Here is a 12,726-nt window from a genome sequence, read left to right on the forward strand (position 1 = left end):
CTGCAGGATGGGGTGGAACTGCCCCTGGGGAGTGCCGAGCCTGTGACTCTTCACGGGAGTAGAAAGCCTCATCATTTACGACCTTCTCTTGAGGAGCGGCGGGTAGTTTCAAACTGCTGACCTCATCATTAGCGACCCAACATGTAACCCACTGCTTCCCCGGGGCTCATCTCTCCACCAGAGGGCTGGGGGGCGGGGGAGGGCATGCCTCAACGAAAACCCTCACTCCTTCAGTATTACTGGAGGGAAGCCACTCCCGGTTCATTCGTTCATCCGCTGGTTTGTTCATTCCTGGAGTCCCTCATCCCGTATGGCCAACCACCTCCTGATCCCCGCTTTCCCAGCATACCCATGTGGTTCAGTCCTAATACATTGCTGATTTTGTCCTCCTTGTGTGTGGAGACCCCCAATTTGAATTTAACCAGACTCTGGGTACCGAGCGCATGGAAATCCAGGCATCTCCTGAGTCCTTCCTCCTTCGGGACTTCCCCCGCTTGGCTGTGTGTGTTGCTAAAAACCACTGTCTGCTTCTCATTGTAGTCAGTGAAGGAGGAAGGCGGGCGTGCCTACTCGGAAGGAGTAAATGGGAAAGATCCCGCCCACCAAGTAAGTGACCTGGTGGTGGGCTCCCCTGGCATTCTCTCTCTCTCTCTCTCTCTCTCTCTTCAGCCTTGTTTTCATTGCAGTGCCCAGACACAGCAGGTAGAAGGTAGAAGTCTGAACCTCCCAGGGCTCCTTCGCTCTCTGCTATGGCAACCCCTTGGCGCCAGGCATCCCTTCTTCTCTCTTTGGACAGATCCTTCCCCTCCTCCCACCCTTGGCATGAATGCCACCTCCTCAAAGAGCTCGTCCCTGCCCGCCTGCCATCGCTGGCCCTTGCTCTTTAACTTCAGGCCCTTCAGCACAAATTGCGTAGATTCATTTGGTGCTTAGCACTCTGTCTCCCCACCCTGCTTCTCCACCTACCCCACCCCATGGCATGCCGTGGATCGGGGACCCTCTGTGTCACACCACCTGGTGGCATTTCTGAAATCATGGTTCATTTCCTGGTTTTTCTCTGTTCTAAAGAACGGCATCTATCAGACTTAAGTAACTGTATAATACCTTCTTCTCAACACACTCATGCTCAGCACCCTATTTTATACTTTGTTCGCTTTTAGAGGAAAGAACATGCCTTGGTGGCATGCCCTCCGACGGCCCCCTGCTGATTTGGGCACTATAGAAACGTGCCTAAGAGCCTGTGTGTGGCCTCAACTTGCCCTGGGTCTGAATTTTGGCTTAGCCATCGTTTATCTGTGTGGCTTAAAGCAAATGGTCAAATCGCTTGGGGCCTCGGTTTCTCCATCTGAATAATGGGCTAATAGCAGTAGTACCGGGCAGAAGGGTCCTGGGTAGGGACACCAGTGTGTGTACAATGTGCACCGAGAGCAGAGGGCTCCATAAATCTCCACTGCTACTTTTGTGCTTCAAAGGAATGCCGGTGCCTTAATGGTTACACATTGGGCTGCTAACCACGAGGTGGGAAGGTCGAAAACCACCAACTGCTCTTGGGGGAAAGACAAGGCTTTCAGCTCCTATAAAGGGTTTGTCTTGGAAACCCACAGGGCCAGTTCTGCCTTGACCTACAGGGTTGCTATGAGTTGGCATCACCTCGGCGGCAGTGAGTTCAGTTTTAGGTTCATTGGTGTGCTGCTCGTAGGCGATTGCTAACTGTAAGGTCAGCAGTTCAAGTCCACCAGTCACTCCTCTGTCTGCTCCCAGAAAGATTCCCAGCTTTGGAGACCCACCAGGAATGGGGCCAATTGGCATCAGAATGGGCTTGACAGCTGTGGGTGTTTAGGAATGTTACTCACACCACACGCTCAAAATCGCTGGTGGATGACTGAATCTGCCCAGCCTTTCTTAATGATAATTAAACGTGGCTGTGTTCAGGCTGAGACTTTCAGGTATCGGTGCAGCCCTGAGCATTGGGAATAAAGCAAAGGAGAGCCCCGCTGCCCGGAGCTCACCACGCATTGGAGGGAGCCGACAAATGAGCACAGACTCCCGGGATGACTGCCCAAGAGGAAGACATATGTCCTGGAGGGAATGACGCAGGCCTGGGGAGGGAGGAGGCCCGGGATGGCACTGCCAGCGGTGGCACTGAGCCAGTACTTTCTGGGACCCTCAGGGACAGGATGGCACTCCCAGGGGTAATGGTAAGCGTGGAGGCTTGGTAGGGCAATCAGGACAGGATCTCCCAGAGTGGCTTTGAGCTGGGGCTTGCTGGGACAGCCAGGGACAAGACAGCACTCCCAGGGGCTAGCTCTGAGCTGGGACTCCATAGAAGAGATGCAGTTTCTTTCAGAGGCTCGGGAAACCCACAGGCAGAAGGAACAGCACAGGAGCCTTGCTGGGGCTGAACCATGCATGTGATCAGAGCAGACAGCATCGAGGTGGGCGGAGAAGAGAAACACATAGATAGCATGCATCAATTAGGGACCTAGTGCCCCCTCCATCAGTACCAGGTACGTGATGAAGGCTGAGGATGCTGACATAAATGGGGACTCGAACCCCCATGAAAGCTAAGAGCCTAGCCCACTGCCACAGAGTGCATTCCAATTCATAGTGATCCTACAGGACAGCGTAGAACTGCCTCCGTACGTCCCCAAGGACATCATCTTTACAGGAGCAGACAGCCTCGTCTTTCTCCGAAGGTGCAGCTGATTGGTTCGAACCACTGACCTTCGAGCATCAGGCTTCTGCATCACCGGGGTTTCTCTGGGACCCACGTGACCATCGCGTCCACTCTGAGGTTTCCAGGGCTGGCTTTCTCAAATGGATCACCAGGCGGCCCTTCAACAGTGCCTATCAGGGGACTCGAGCATCTGACTGTTTGGTTAGCTGCTGGATGAGCTGTACCACCAGGGGAAAGAAAGGCGTATCTGACTTTCCTTAAAGGATCAGCCAGTACCACCTGCACATGCCAATTGGCCTGACACACATTGCTTTTTAAATCTCAAAAGTCTACCATCTAGGGTAGCCCTCAGTCCCAGACCAACCGGGATAGCTGGCCACCCCATGTGGCACTTGGAGAGCTCAGACCTGAAGACCTCTTCAATCCTCTCAGCCACCCGCACAAGGTGAACCTTCTGTGACTGCTCCCACGGGGGCCAGGAGAGAGAGGGAGCACGTGATTTATCCTTGGTCACACAGCAGGGATGCGACAGAGAGAGGTCAGGCTGGGCCCTGGGGCAGGGCGTGGTCGTGGTCGGGTGTCCTCCCCAGCAGAGCAGAACCAAGGTCTCTAACATTCGGTGCTGCTTTCCCTGGCCCCTGCGCTCTGAGCTATTGGTGCGTCCAGGACACTGGGCCTTCGCTTTGGCTGGGACACTGGCGCCGGCCCTCAGCCAGCCATATTCGGGGCCTGTCGTCCCAGACGTGCTTCCAGGACTGCTGGTCTCAGACGATGACGGCTGCCCTCTGGCAAGGGGTCACCTGGGGAGGCGTAGGATGGGACCCTTGTCCATGTACCTGCTCCCATTTCTGAGGGTGAACTCCAGTCCCCTGTAGGAAATGCCACATCTCCCCTGTTACTACCTTGTCTACCACAACCACAACTTTGTCCTCGGACGTGTTGAGCCAGGGACAGTTCAAGACCGCAAGGACCAGAGGCTGTAAACCTGTGTCCGGTGGCCTCATCATACAGGGATGCTTTTGGGGTGGTGGTTTGCCCTGAACCAGGCTTCGGGGTCAGAACGACCTACTTCTTGAAGTTGAATATTTCCTTTACAAAACATAGTGTATTTTTGGTGAGTACAACACAACTCTGTGTTAGGCTGGGTCGACCAGAGAAACACATCCAGGTATACGCCTATATGTGTAGGAGAGAGTTTTATATCCAGAAGTAATTACATATCAAGAAAACATCCCAGCCCAGGCCAACTCAAATGCCTAAGTCCGATCCTGGTCCATAAATCCCTCTTCAGACTCACGCAGCCACGTGCAGTGGTGCAGAATGCAGGAAGATCCCAGGCCGGTGGGTGCAGAGTCCTGTGGATCCGAGGTCAGTGGAAATGCCACAGGGCTCCCTCAGCTCTCAGGGTGGTCCACAAGCAGGAAGGTGGAGGAAGAGATAGAGTGGGGTCTCGGCCTCCAGAGAGCTATATATCTCTAACCCCCAAAGGAGATCATCAGGCCGCAACCTGATTGACAAGCTAACCTCCCACCCGTATCTTCTCACATGTACCATGTCGGCACAGAACAAACCTAACTATCAGAACCCACATGTTTCTTCAGTCCCACAGTTGCTGCACACAGTCACCGTCACCTGGTTAGTCTTCCAGGTGCACAGTCACCGGGCCCCTCCTCCTGGCATTGTGGCTGCAGGTCCCTTTCACTTAGCCTCCCTGGTCCCGGCCTCCTCAATCACAAGCGCCCCCACAGACTTCCTCTCACCCCTCTCAGGAAGGGCGCTGGCCTACCTCAAAGTGGAGTGAGCACTTCCTGGGCCCGGGAGAAGGGTTCCTACGCGAATGAGTGAAACCTTCAGAGTTGCTATTGGTAAGCTGAGGTGTTTTGCACTTTTGGAAGTCGAGGTCAAGTTCCCTCTCTGGACGGAGAGAAACCAGGAGTCCCGACAGCATGGGGGCAGCACTCTGCACGGGCGTTCTCAGCGGGGCAGCCAGCCATGGTCCCTTAGATAGGGGCATGTCACCCACACTTTGCCACAGTCTCCTGGCTACAAACTGCAAGGAGACACCTTGTCACCCACACACACAGCTGTCCCTTCTCACCACCATGTCACGAAGCAAAAGGATTATGTCACGCCGCAGATCGAGGTGGGCATAATCACAAAGAACCGGGCGGCCCCACGGAAAAGGAACCTATTTGATTGAGAGTGGGGTGAAACCCTCTCCATGTTCTGACTTAAGGGACTTCAGGGACAGCTTGATCCAGGACATACACAATGCCATCAGTCCCCATATCTATCTGTCTGTCTCTCTGCTTCTCTCTTCTCCTGCCTCCTCGCTCTCATTCAGCCTTGACTTCATTTGGGGGCAGATTTTCCCACGCAGTTGCTCTAGTGACTCCAGGATCCCATCCTCATGGTTTCTAATCCACTGGGAAGCCAGTGGGCCTCCCTCCTGGCTATTTGACACCTGCTCCATTTATATCTGTGTGTGGCCATCCTGGCCCAATCAGAGAGCCAGCAGAGCTCTGGTTGGCTAGGCTGAGTCACATGCCCGTACCCAGGGGAGGAGTTGATTCACCTGACCATGGGGACTGGAGAAGGGAGAAGGATGGTTCCCCCAAGGAAACCCCAGGTCCTGGTGCAGAAGACAGGGAAAGGGCACTTGCTGGGAACGTGTGAGTTAGATTATTAAATGTCCTTTCCTGGGACCTGGCATCAGGATAAGTGTGTGCACATTAATTTTCTTTTCCTTCCAACCAGAACGCAGGAATATGTAGGCACCACCCACCCTTCAAGCAGCCGTGTTCTAAGCCAGTTACTCACCTCCCACCAAGAGGTGACTTGCAGCCACTAAGCATGTGCTCTGTTTGAAATTGCTGTAGACCTCAGACTCAACAGAGAAGACCCCCTCGCCCCCCGAGCCGGAGCCGGAGCCCACAGCTGCAGCCCCCAGGGGCCGAGAGGGCCCCTCCAAGGAGAAGAAGGCGGCTGCCGAGCCGAACAAGCAAAAGAGCAACAAGCCAGAGGCCAAAGACGGGGCGACGAGTGCTGAACCATGCGTGGTGGAGGCCGACCCGCTGCAGAACGGAGACCAGAGAGCCGAGAGGCCGAGGCCTTCTCTCCGGGGCTTCCTGAAGGGCCTGGTAGGTGGACTTGACACCTCTTCTCCTTTCTGGGCCCTCAGGGAAGTGGGCTGGAGCTGGCCAGACTGGTGCCAAATATTTATTGAACAGCTCCTGTGTGCCTTGGTGGTGTAGCGGTTGCACTGGGGGCTGTGATCCTCCAGGTCAGCAGTTCAAAACCACCAGCTGAAGATGTTAATTCCCATAAACAGTTACAGCCCTGGAAACCAGTCCTGCCCTGCCTTAGGTTGCTATGAGTTGGTGTCAGTTCAGTGGCAGGGAGTGAGGGTTTGGTAGAGTGAGCTATGCCAGGGGTCAGAAGGCTACAACCAGCAGGCCAAAGCAGGCCTTTTGTTTGGTTTTGTTTTTAATAAAGTTTTATTGGAATACCTCCGTACTCCTTTATAGACGATCCTGGCCAGGGTTTGGCCCCAACATGGCAGAGTTGAATAGCTGCAATAGAGACCAAATGGATGAGAAACCCAACATCGTGTGCTGCCTGGCCCTTTTCAGAGAGACGGCTCTCCTGGGCTCTAGTTAGGGCTTCCGTGAGATCACATCTAAAACATTGAATAGTAGACCCAGCATGCCCTGTGTGCTCACACGATGTTCCTGGCCTCCGCTGCAGCCTCGGAGCTGAGCCAAGAGTCCAAGGACACCCAGCAAACTCCAAGAACAAAGTCCCAGCGATCAAACCCTGAAGACCACCCTGAACCCTGTGAAGGAGGGTCGTAAGGCATGGTTGGGTAATTGAAGGGAAGAAATTAGGAGACAGACCAGAGTTTAAGGGTTCTCTCTTCTGCCATGACTGCAGGACTCAGATCAGCCCAGAGAGAGAGATTATAGTTCCAACAGCAACTATGTACAAGCATGCAAACCCCGCTAATTACAAGTAACCACAGACGTAACAAAGTGGGCTGTGCCCTTCACCCTAAAGGTCCCTGAGTTCATTGGAGGAGTAACCTAACACCAGGGCTGGTGGCAGGTAAAGGGGGGGGGGGCAGGGGGGTGACTGTCTGTCTCCTGAGCCTGGAGACCAATAACACATGTCTGCTCCTATAGCTAAAGCTGCCTGCCAGATAGCAATCTGCCATGTGCTTGTAGGAGGTAGCTTTAAGGTTGCATTATATGGGAGGATAAAGTGGGGGGCAATATTAATTATGAGAATGTGACAGAGACTCATCTCTAACTCAAAAGGGTGAAGGCCTCCCTCCATCCCAGAAACCTAGCCTGCCAGGCTTCTTAAAATACGAGAATAAAGAATTCATCCACATACACTCTCTTCCCAGTCCTCTGTTTCCCACACAACCCCAGCTGCACATATATCCCCCCATTGCCTGGCCCCTTCCCGGAGAGAGGACTCAGGCAGCCATGGCCGGCCCAGCCCAACACCATCGCAATTTCTGCTAACACAGGACAGGCCAGAGCTCAGGCCTGGGCAGTGCTGCAGCACCTGGTCCTCAATGACCCCTCCTCACTCGGCTCTGTCTTCCTCCTGGGTTCTAACACAGAAGCCATGGGGTCTGAAAAGAAGTGGAAGGATGATGCCTTTAGAACTCCCCACATCTAGACATTTTACAAAAGAACACTTCACAGAACCAGAATACCAGGCCGTGTCTCCCAACATGTAAGATACCACCCCCTGGGGGGCGCTGAAACCGTCCCACCAAAACTCACTGCTATCGAGTCAAAGCTGACTCAGGAAGACCGTACAGGACAGGGTAGAACTGGCCTGTGCTTTTCTGAGACTAACTCTTTGAGGGAGTAGAAGGCCTCCTCTTTCTTCCTCAGAGCCGCTAGTGGGTTTCAAACTGCTGACCTTGTAGTTAGCAGCCCAATGCATAACCACTATGTGACCAGAGCTCCTTGTAACCCTCCAGGCAGCTGCAAAAGCAGATGCCTACACTTTATCCTGCATGTTATTCTAGGCTGTCGCACAAAAGGGTTATCATTGCCAGGGCCCCTGAGGGAGCTGAGTTTTCTTTGGTTTTTTCCCCTGAAAAGGGAGCAGTAGGCTAATCAGTTTGCACCGTACATCATGGGTGATAGTCACACAGAGGGTCTTCATGCTTTTGTCTTTTCATTCAAAGCCCCTCTTAGATCTGCCAGAGGCCAGTCAGTCAGTCAGTCTGTCTGTCTTACTATGGTGGCTTGCAGGTTTCTGTGATTCTGGAAGTGACAGTCCTCACTCAGTGTCTTAAATGCAAACAAGATCGCCTCTGGGGGGTAGATTCCAAGGGCGTGCTCACAGTGAAACTCCTTCTTGGGAAGTGTCCAGTGCTACAGGCTTTTGACCAGCCCAGAGTTGTGGCCTTGCCTTGTCGCCTTGAGCCGGAATTGATTGGATGGCAGTGGGTTTGGTTTGGGGTTCCTGTGGAAGAAGCGAGGTTAAAGGTTAAAGCTGAGGTTACAGCACACCGGCTGCTAATCAGAAGGCGGTTCAGACCTGGGGAGAAAGATAAGACCATCTGCATGTGGAAAGGTTTCCAGCCTCGGAAACGCTATCGGTCAGCTCTGCACACTCCTGCAGGGCCGCCTGCCCCGAGTTGGCATCGGCTCAACAGCAATGGCTCAAAAATCTGCACAACTGGGCCAGCACGTAACAACATGAGAGATGGAGAAGAGATTGACGTTGTCAAGGATGATATATGTCTTGCTTGGATCCACAGCCCATGCTCGTGGAAGCAACGGTCAAGAGATGAAAGGGTGTGTTGCATTTGTAAATCTACCGCACAAGAAAGACCTCGTTAAGTGTTGATAAGCAAGGCTGTCATTTTGAGGACTAAGGCGCGCCTGACCCAAGCCATGGTGTTTTCAGTCGCCTCCTATGCAGGTGAAAGTTAGACAGTGAATAAGAGAATGAAGAAGAATCAATGCAGCTGAACGATGGTGCTGATGAAGAATATTGAACTGCCAAAAAAAACAAACAGATCGTGTTGAGGAAGTGCAGGCAGGATGCTCCTTAGAGGTAAGGCCGGCCAGACTCAGGTGCTTTGGAAATGTAGTCAGGAGAGATCAATCACGGGAGAAGGGCATCATGCTTGGTCAAGTACAGAAGCAACCAAAAAGAGGAAGACCCTCAATGAGATGGACTGACAGCAGCTCCAGCGATGGGCACAAACACCAGGGCAATGATGGGGATGGCGCCGGGCCGGGCAGTGTTTCCCTCTGTTGTCCATTAGTCGGAACCACTCGATGGCACGGAACAACACTACCACCAACACGCCGCCAAGCATGAAGGCTACAGCACACGGACGTAAATTCTGGTGGGGAAAACCGATGAGAAACAGATAAGGCCAACTCAGCCAGGGGCATGCTCTGCCTGAACGTCACACCGGGTAGTGGTTAGGAGGGACTAGGCAGTGGAGAAGGGGGCTGTAATTGGGGGGTGGAGGTGGAGCTACTACATCCGGGTCGTCTCTGAACTCGTGGAAGGGACAGCTGCCCGAGAGCTGTTGTCCCCTCGCCATTGTAAAGATGAAGGGCCTGTGTTTTGTCCAAGAATTTCCCAAAGTGGGCCAGGCACCCAGGCAGGCGCTGACCAGGGTGTCCTGAATCAGACGGAACTGACTAGGGCAGGCAGGCTTCTGTGCCATAGCTCCCAGTCGATTCCTCCTTCAAATGAACAGCAGGCGCTTCCAGTGGTACGAGGCGCTGATCAGGAGCGCGCCGCAGGCCTGCGGTGCGTGAAGCCGGCCTCGGTCACCATGCTGATGGAGGCGGGACGGGCCCAGCTGTCAGACACGCGCACAAACACTAAAGGCTTGTGTGCCCTTCCACTTCAACATGGCCCAACTCTCCGTCTGTCAGGATGGCCCACGCCAGCACAGTGTAGACCCACTGGCACCGAGTCGATTCTGAGTCCTGGCCACCCTCTCTGTGTAGGGTTTCCGAGACTGTAAATCTCTACAGGAGCAGACAGCCTCCTCTTTGTCCCCCGGAACACCTGGTGGAGCTGAACCACCGTCTTTGCCGTTAGCAGCCCCGTGCCTCACTCACAGGGCCACCAGGGCTCCTTGTAGACCAGTGTCTGGCCTGCTCATCTGCAGTGTTCCTGATAGTACATGCCCGCGGTGAGTGCCAAGAGTGGGGAGGCGGCAGAGGACCCCTGCAATGTTGCATGCGGTCCTGCCGCATGCGGTCCTGCCGACATCCCCAACCCGGGCGCTGCTGTCTCATCTTAGCACCGGACCCACACGCACTACGCTGTCAGTGGCCAGCTAATTCTGAGTCACGGGGGGCGGGGGCACGTGTGCAGAGTAGCACCGAGCTCCGTGAGGCCTGCAAGGCTGTGGCCCGGGCTGTCGTGCGTCCTGGGTGGGCTCCGATGGCAAACCTTTGGGTTTGTCATTGAGCACTTTCCCATGTGCATCAGCACCCGGGGGCTGGTGCAGGACGAAAGTGCGACGCAGGTGACAGCCCTGGCGATGACACGGGCCCTTTTCCAGAGCATCCAATGGCTTTCTTTTCCTCTTGCTCTCCAGGGACCAAAGCGGATGCTGGATGCTCAAGTGCAGACAGACCCCGTGTCCATCGGACCCGTCGGCAAATCCAAGTAAACAAATTACCACCATGGTTCCCACCGGGCTCTCCTGCCATCGAGAGACCTCCTTCTCCTCCTCCTCTTCCTCCTCCTCCTCCTCCTCTGCCTCCTTCCCAGACCGGGCTGTGTCCTTACTTCTGAGTCTCCCGGCCACTGCACAGAACTCTGCCTGCCTGATAAGCACATGTGTACAGAGGTGTAGTCACTGAGGTGTATGTTGTACCGTCTCTGGCCCAACCTCGCCTGGTCAGTCACTGTAAAGATGGTCCCACAGGTTAGCTAGTGGGATGAGAAGAGCGGTGCGTGCCAGACGGGAGGGGGGCGCGGAGCAGGCCGATTACATTTTGAAAACCAGCAGGAGCAGGCGTTGCCGTCAGCCTCCTGGAAGGAATTGGGCTTTGTGGCGAATACTTGCTCGTCGTCTGGGCCTGGATCGGGGAGAATAGACTCTCGAGTCTGAGAGAGGACTTGGGCTCTGAGTTGGGGTGCTGTCAGCTCCCTGGAAGGGTATACGGGGGAAGGGGTGTCTCACGGAGGGGTAAATGAGAAGTCTTTCATCGGATGGGGCCCGTGAATGTTATTGATAAGAGGGACATTGTGGCTTAGAGAGGGCTTAAAATGATTAGGGAAAACAATTGTTTGGGGTTTTTTTTTGAGGTTCAGTGACAAGGATTACAAGTTCACCCCCCAAAAAAATGTAAGGGAAAGTTGCACATTTCGTTTGCAGCCACCCGGGGGCGCCCGGGCCTCCTTTTCGATCCGGCCTCCCTTCTCACTAACAAAGATTGGGGTCTTCGCAGTCTTACAAGATTAATGTTTCTCATATGGCTGAGAGGCTTTGCTTCATCTGTTCTGTCTGACACTTCGCTCAAGTTTGTCTGTAACCCCCTAATGTTCTCAGGATGTGCTCTGATAAAACCCTCCCCATAACCCCACTTAATAAAAAAGTTACAAAAGATCATTCAAATACTTGAGGTTATTTTTTTCGTTAAAAACCTGTACAGTGGGATCAGTGGGACCAGAAGCCTATTATACTATAACTCAAAGCAGGTATGATGGATTGATAGTCACAGACACTATACTTTTGTTTTTCCGATTTAATAAAAAAAATCTGTGCACATACATACCTTTACTTCTAAAGAATCGTTTACTTTTCAAGTCTGAAGCAGGCCTCTCACACACTGTGTCTGAGATGCCCTTAACGCTCACAGAACGGAATCAATGCCCTTCTTTCTCGCCTTCTTCCCAAACCACACTCCTAGATCTCCCTGTCACGCCCCGTCAGCGAGTCAGTTCCCACCCACGGCGGCCCAATAGGACAGGGTAGACCCCTTGGGTTTCCTAGGCTGTCAGTCTTTTCGAGAGCAGAAAGCCTCGTCTTTCTCTCAAAAAATGGCTGGTGAGTTTGAACTGCTAACCTTGTGGTTGGCAGTTCCACTGGAAACCCCTCTCATTACTCCACCAAGAGGTCCCGGGGGAAAACGTACATAGATATACACACACACACACACACACACACAGAGCACAGAATGCCACGAAGTCCGTTCTGACAAAGAGCTACCCTGCAGGGCATAGTAAAACTGCCCTGCGGTTTCCTGAGACTGTGACTCTTTACAGGAGTGGAAAAACTCATCTTTCCCGAGGTATAGCTGGTGGTTTTGAACTGCTGACCCAGCAGTTCACAGCCCAACATGTAACCACTGCTGCCAGGGCCCCTGAAACAGTACACATACAAGTGCCTAGCGCAGCACCTGAGATGTTGGGGGGCCTGTGATACATTGAGAAAGGGGTCCTGAGAGGAGAAATCAAGGGAACTGAGCAAAGCTGAGGGGCATCCCATGGGGCTTAGGGGCAGGGCTGGCACCATAGAGACCAGCACCCCCTCTTGGGGAGCCAGGGGGTTCCCTGGGAGACAGGTAGGATCTAGCCTCCTGGCAGCCTGCTCCCATTGAGCTGAGAAGTGGAGGCAAGCTGGCACCCCTCATCGGTAGGGCCCAGTACAGCAATATACCTGTGGGCTAGTATCTGCTTCATAGCCCTGGGTGCTGGATGCACACATGCACAAGTATACTATGCAGTCTGCATAGGCTCACGGGGACCCACACGGGCACAGACGCGTGTTCAAACACAGGTGGACCCAGGCACTCCCTTCAGCGCTGCTACCCCTCCTGCCTGGCCCATCCAGGCCTGGATCTACAGCCCCAACAGGACCGGGGCCTGGAGGACAAGAGTCTGCCAATCCAACCCAGAGCGGGGCTGGCCCTTGGCGGCTGGTGCTGGCGCATGTCCCAATCAAGTAGCGACTGGGGATAGCTTCACCTGGAGGGGATGCCCCTTGGAGAAGCCTTGTGGCTTCACCTTCAACATTTAAGAGCACACAGGAGTTC

General features: G+C 53.9%; 1 protein-coding gene across 9 annotated transcripts in view; it reads left to right on the plus strand.

The window, feature by feature from the left end:
- Positions 1 to 11,300, plus strand: part of BCAS1 (brain enriched myelin associated protein 1) — a 67,087-nt gene extending 55,787 nt beyond the window's left edge. For 6 of the 9 annotated variants that reach the window (XM_045295453.1, XM_045295451.1, XM_045295455.1 and 3 more), the window contains 3 exons: positions 541 to 606; positions 5,557 to 5,817; positions 10,281 to 11,300. In XM_045295453.1, coding sequence (XP_045151388.1) covers positions 541 to 606; positions 5,557 to 5,817; positions 10,281 to 10,355 — 402 coding nt within the window. In that variant the 3' untranslated portion in view covers positions 10,356 to 11,300. The remainder of the gene's footprint in view (positions 1 to 540; positions 607 to 5,556; positions 5,818 to 10,280) is intronic. The other 3 variants (XM_045295457.1, XM_045295458.1, XM_045295459.1) reach the window with 1 other exon arrangement.
- Positions 11,301 to 12,726: the final 1,426 nt, after the last annotated feature.

The sequence above is a fragment of the Echinops telfairi genome, unplaced genomic scaffold (genome assembly GCF_000313985.2).
Source record: "Echinops telfairi isolate 266 unplaced genomic scaffold, ASM31398v2 ScPeMD7_5592;HRSCAF=6446, whole genome shotgun sequence".
NCBI lineage: Eukaryota > Metazoa > Chordata > Mammalia > Afrosoricida > Tenrecidae > Echinops > Echinops telfairi.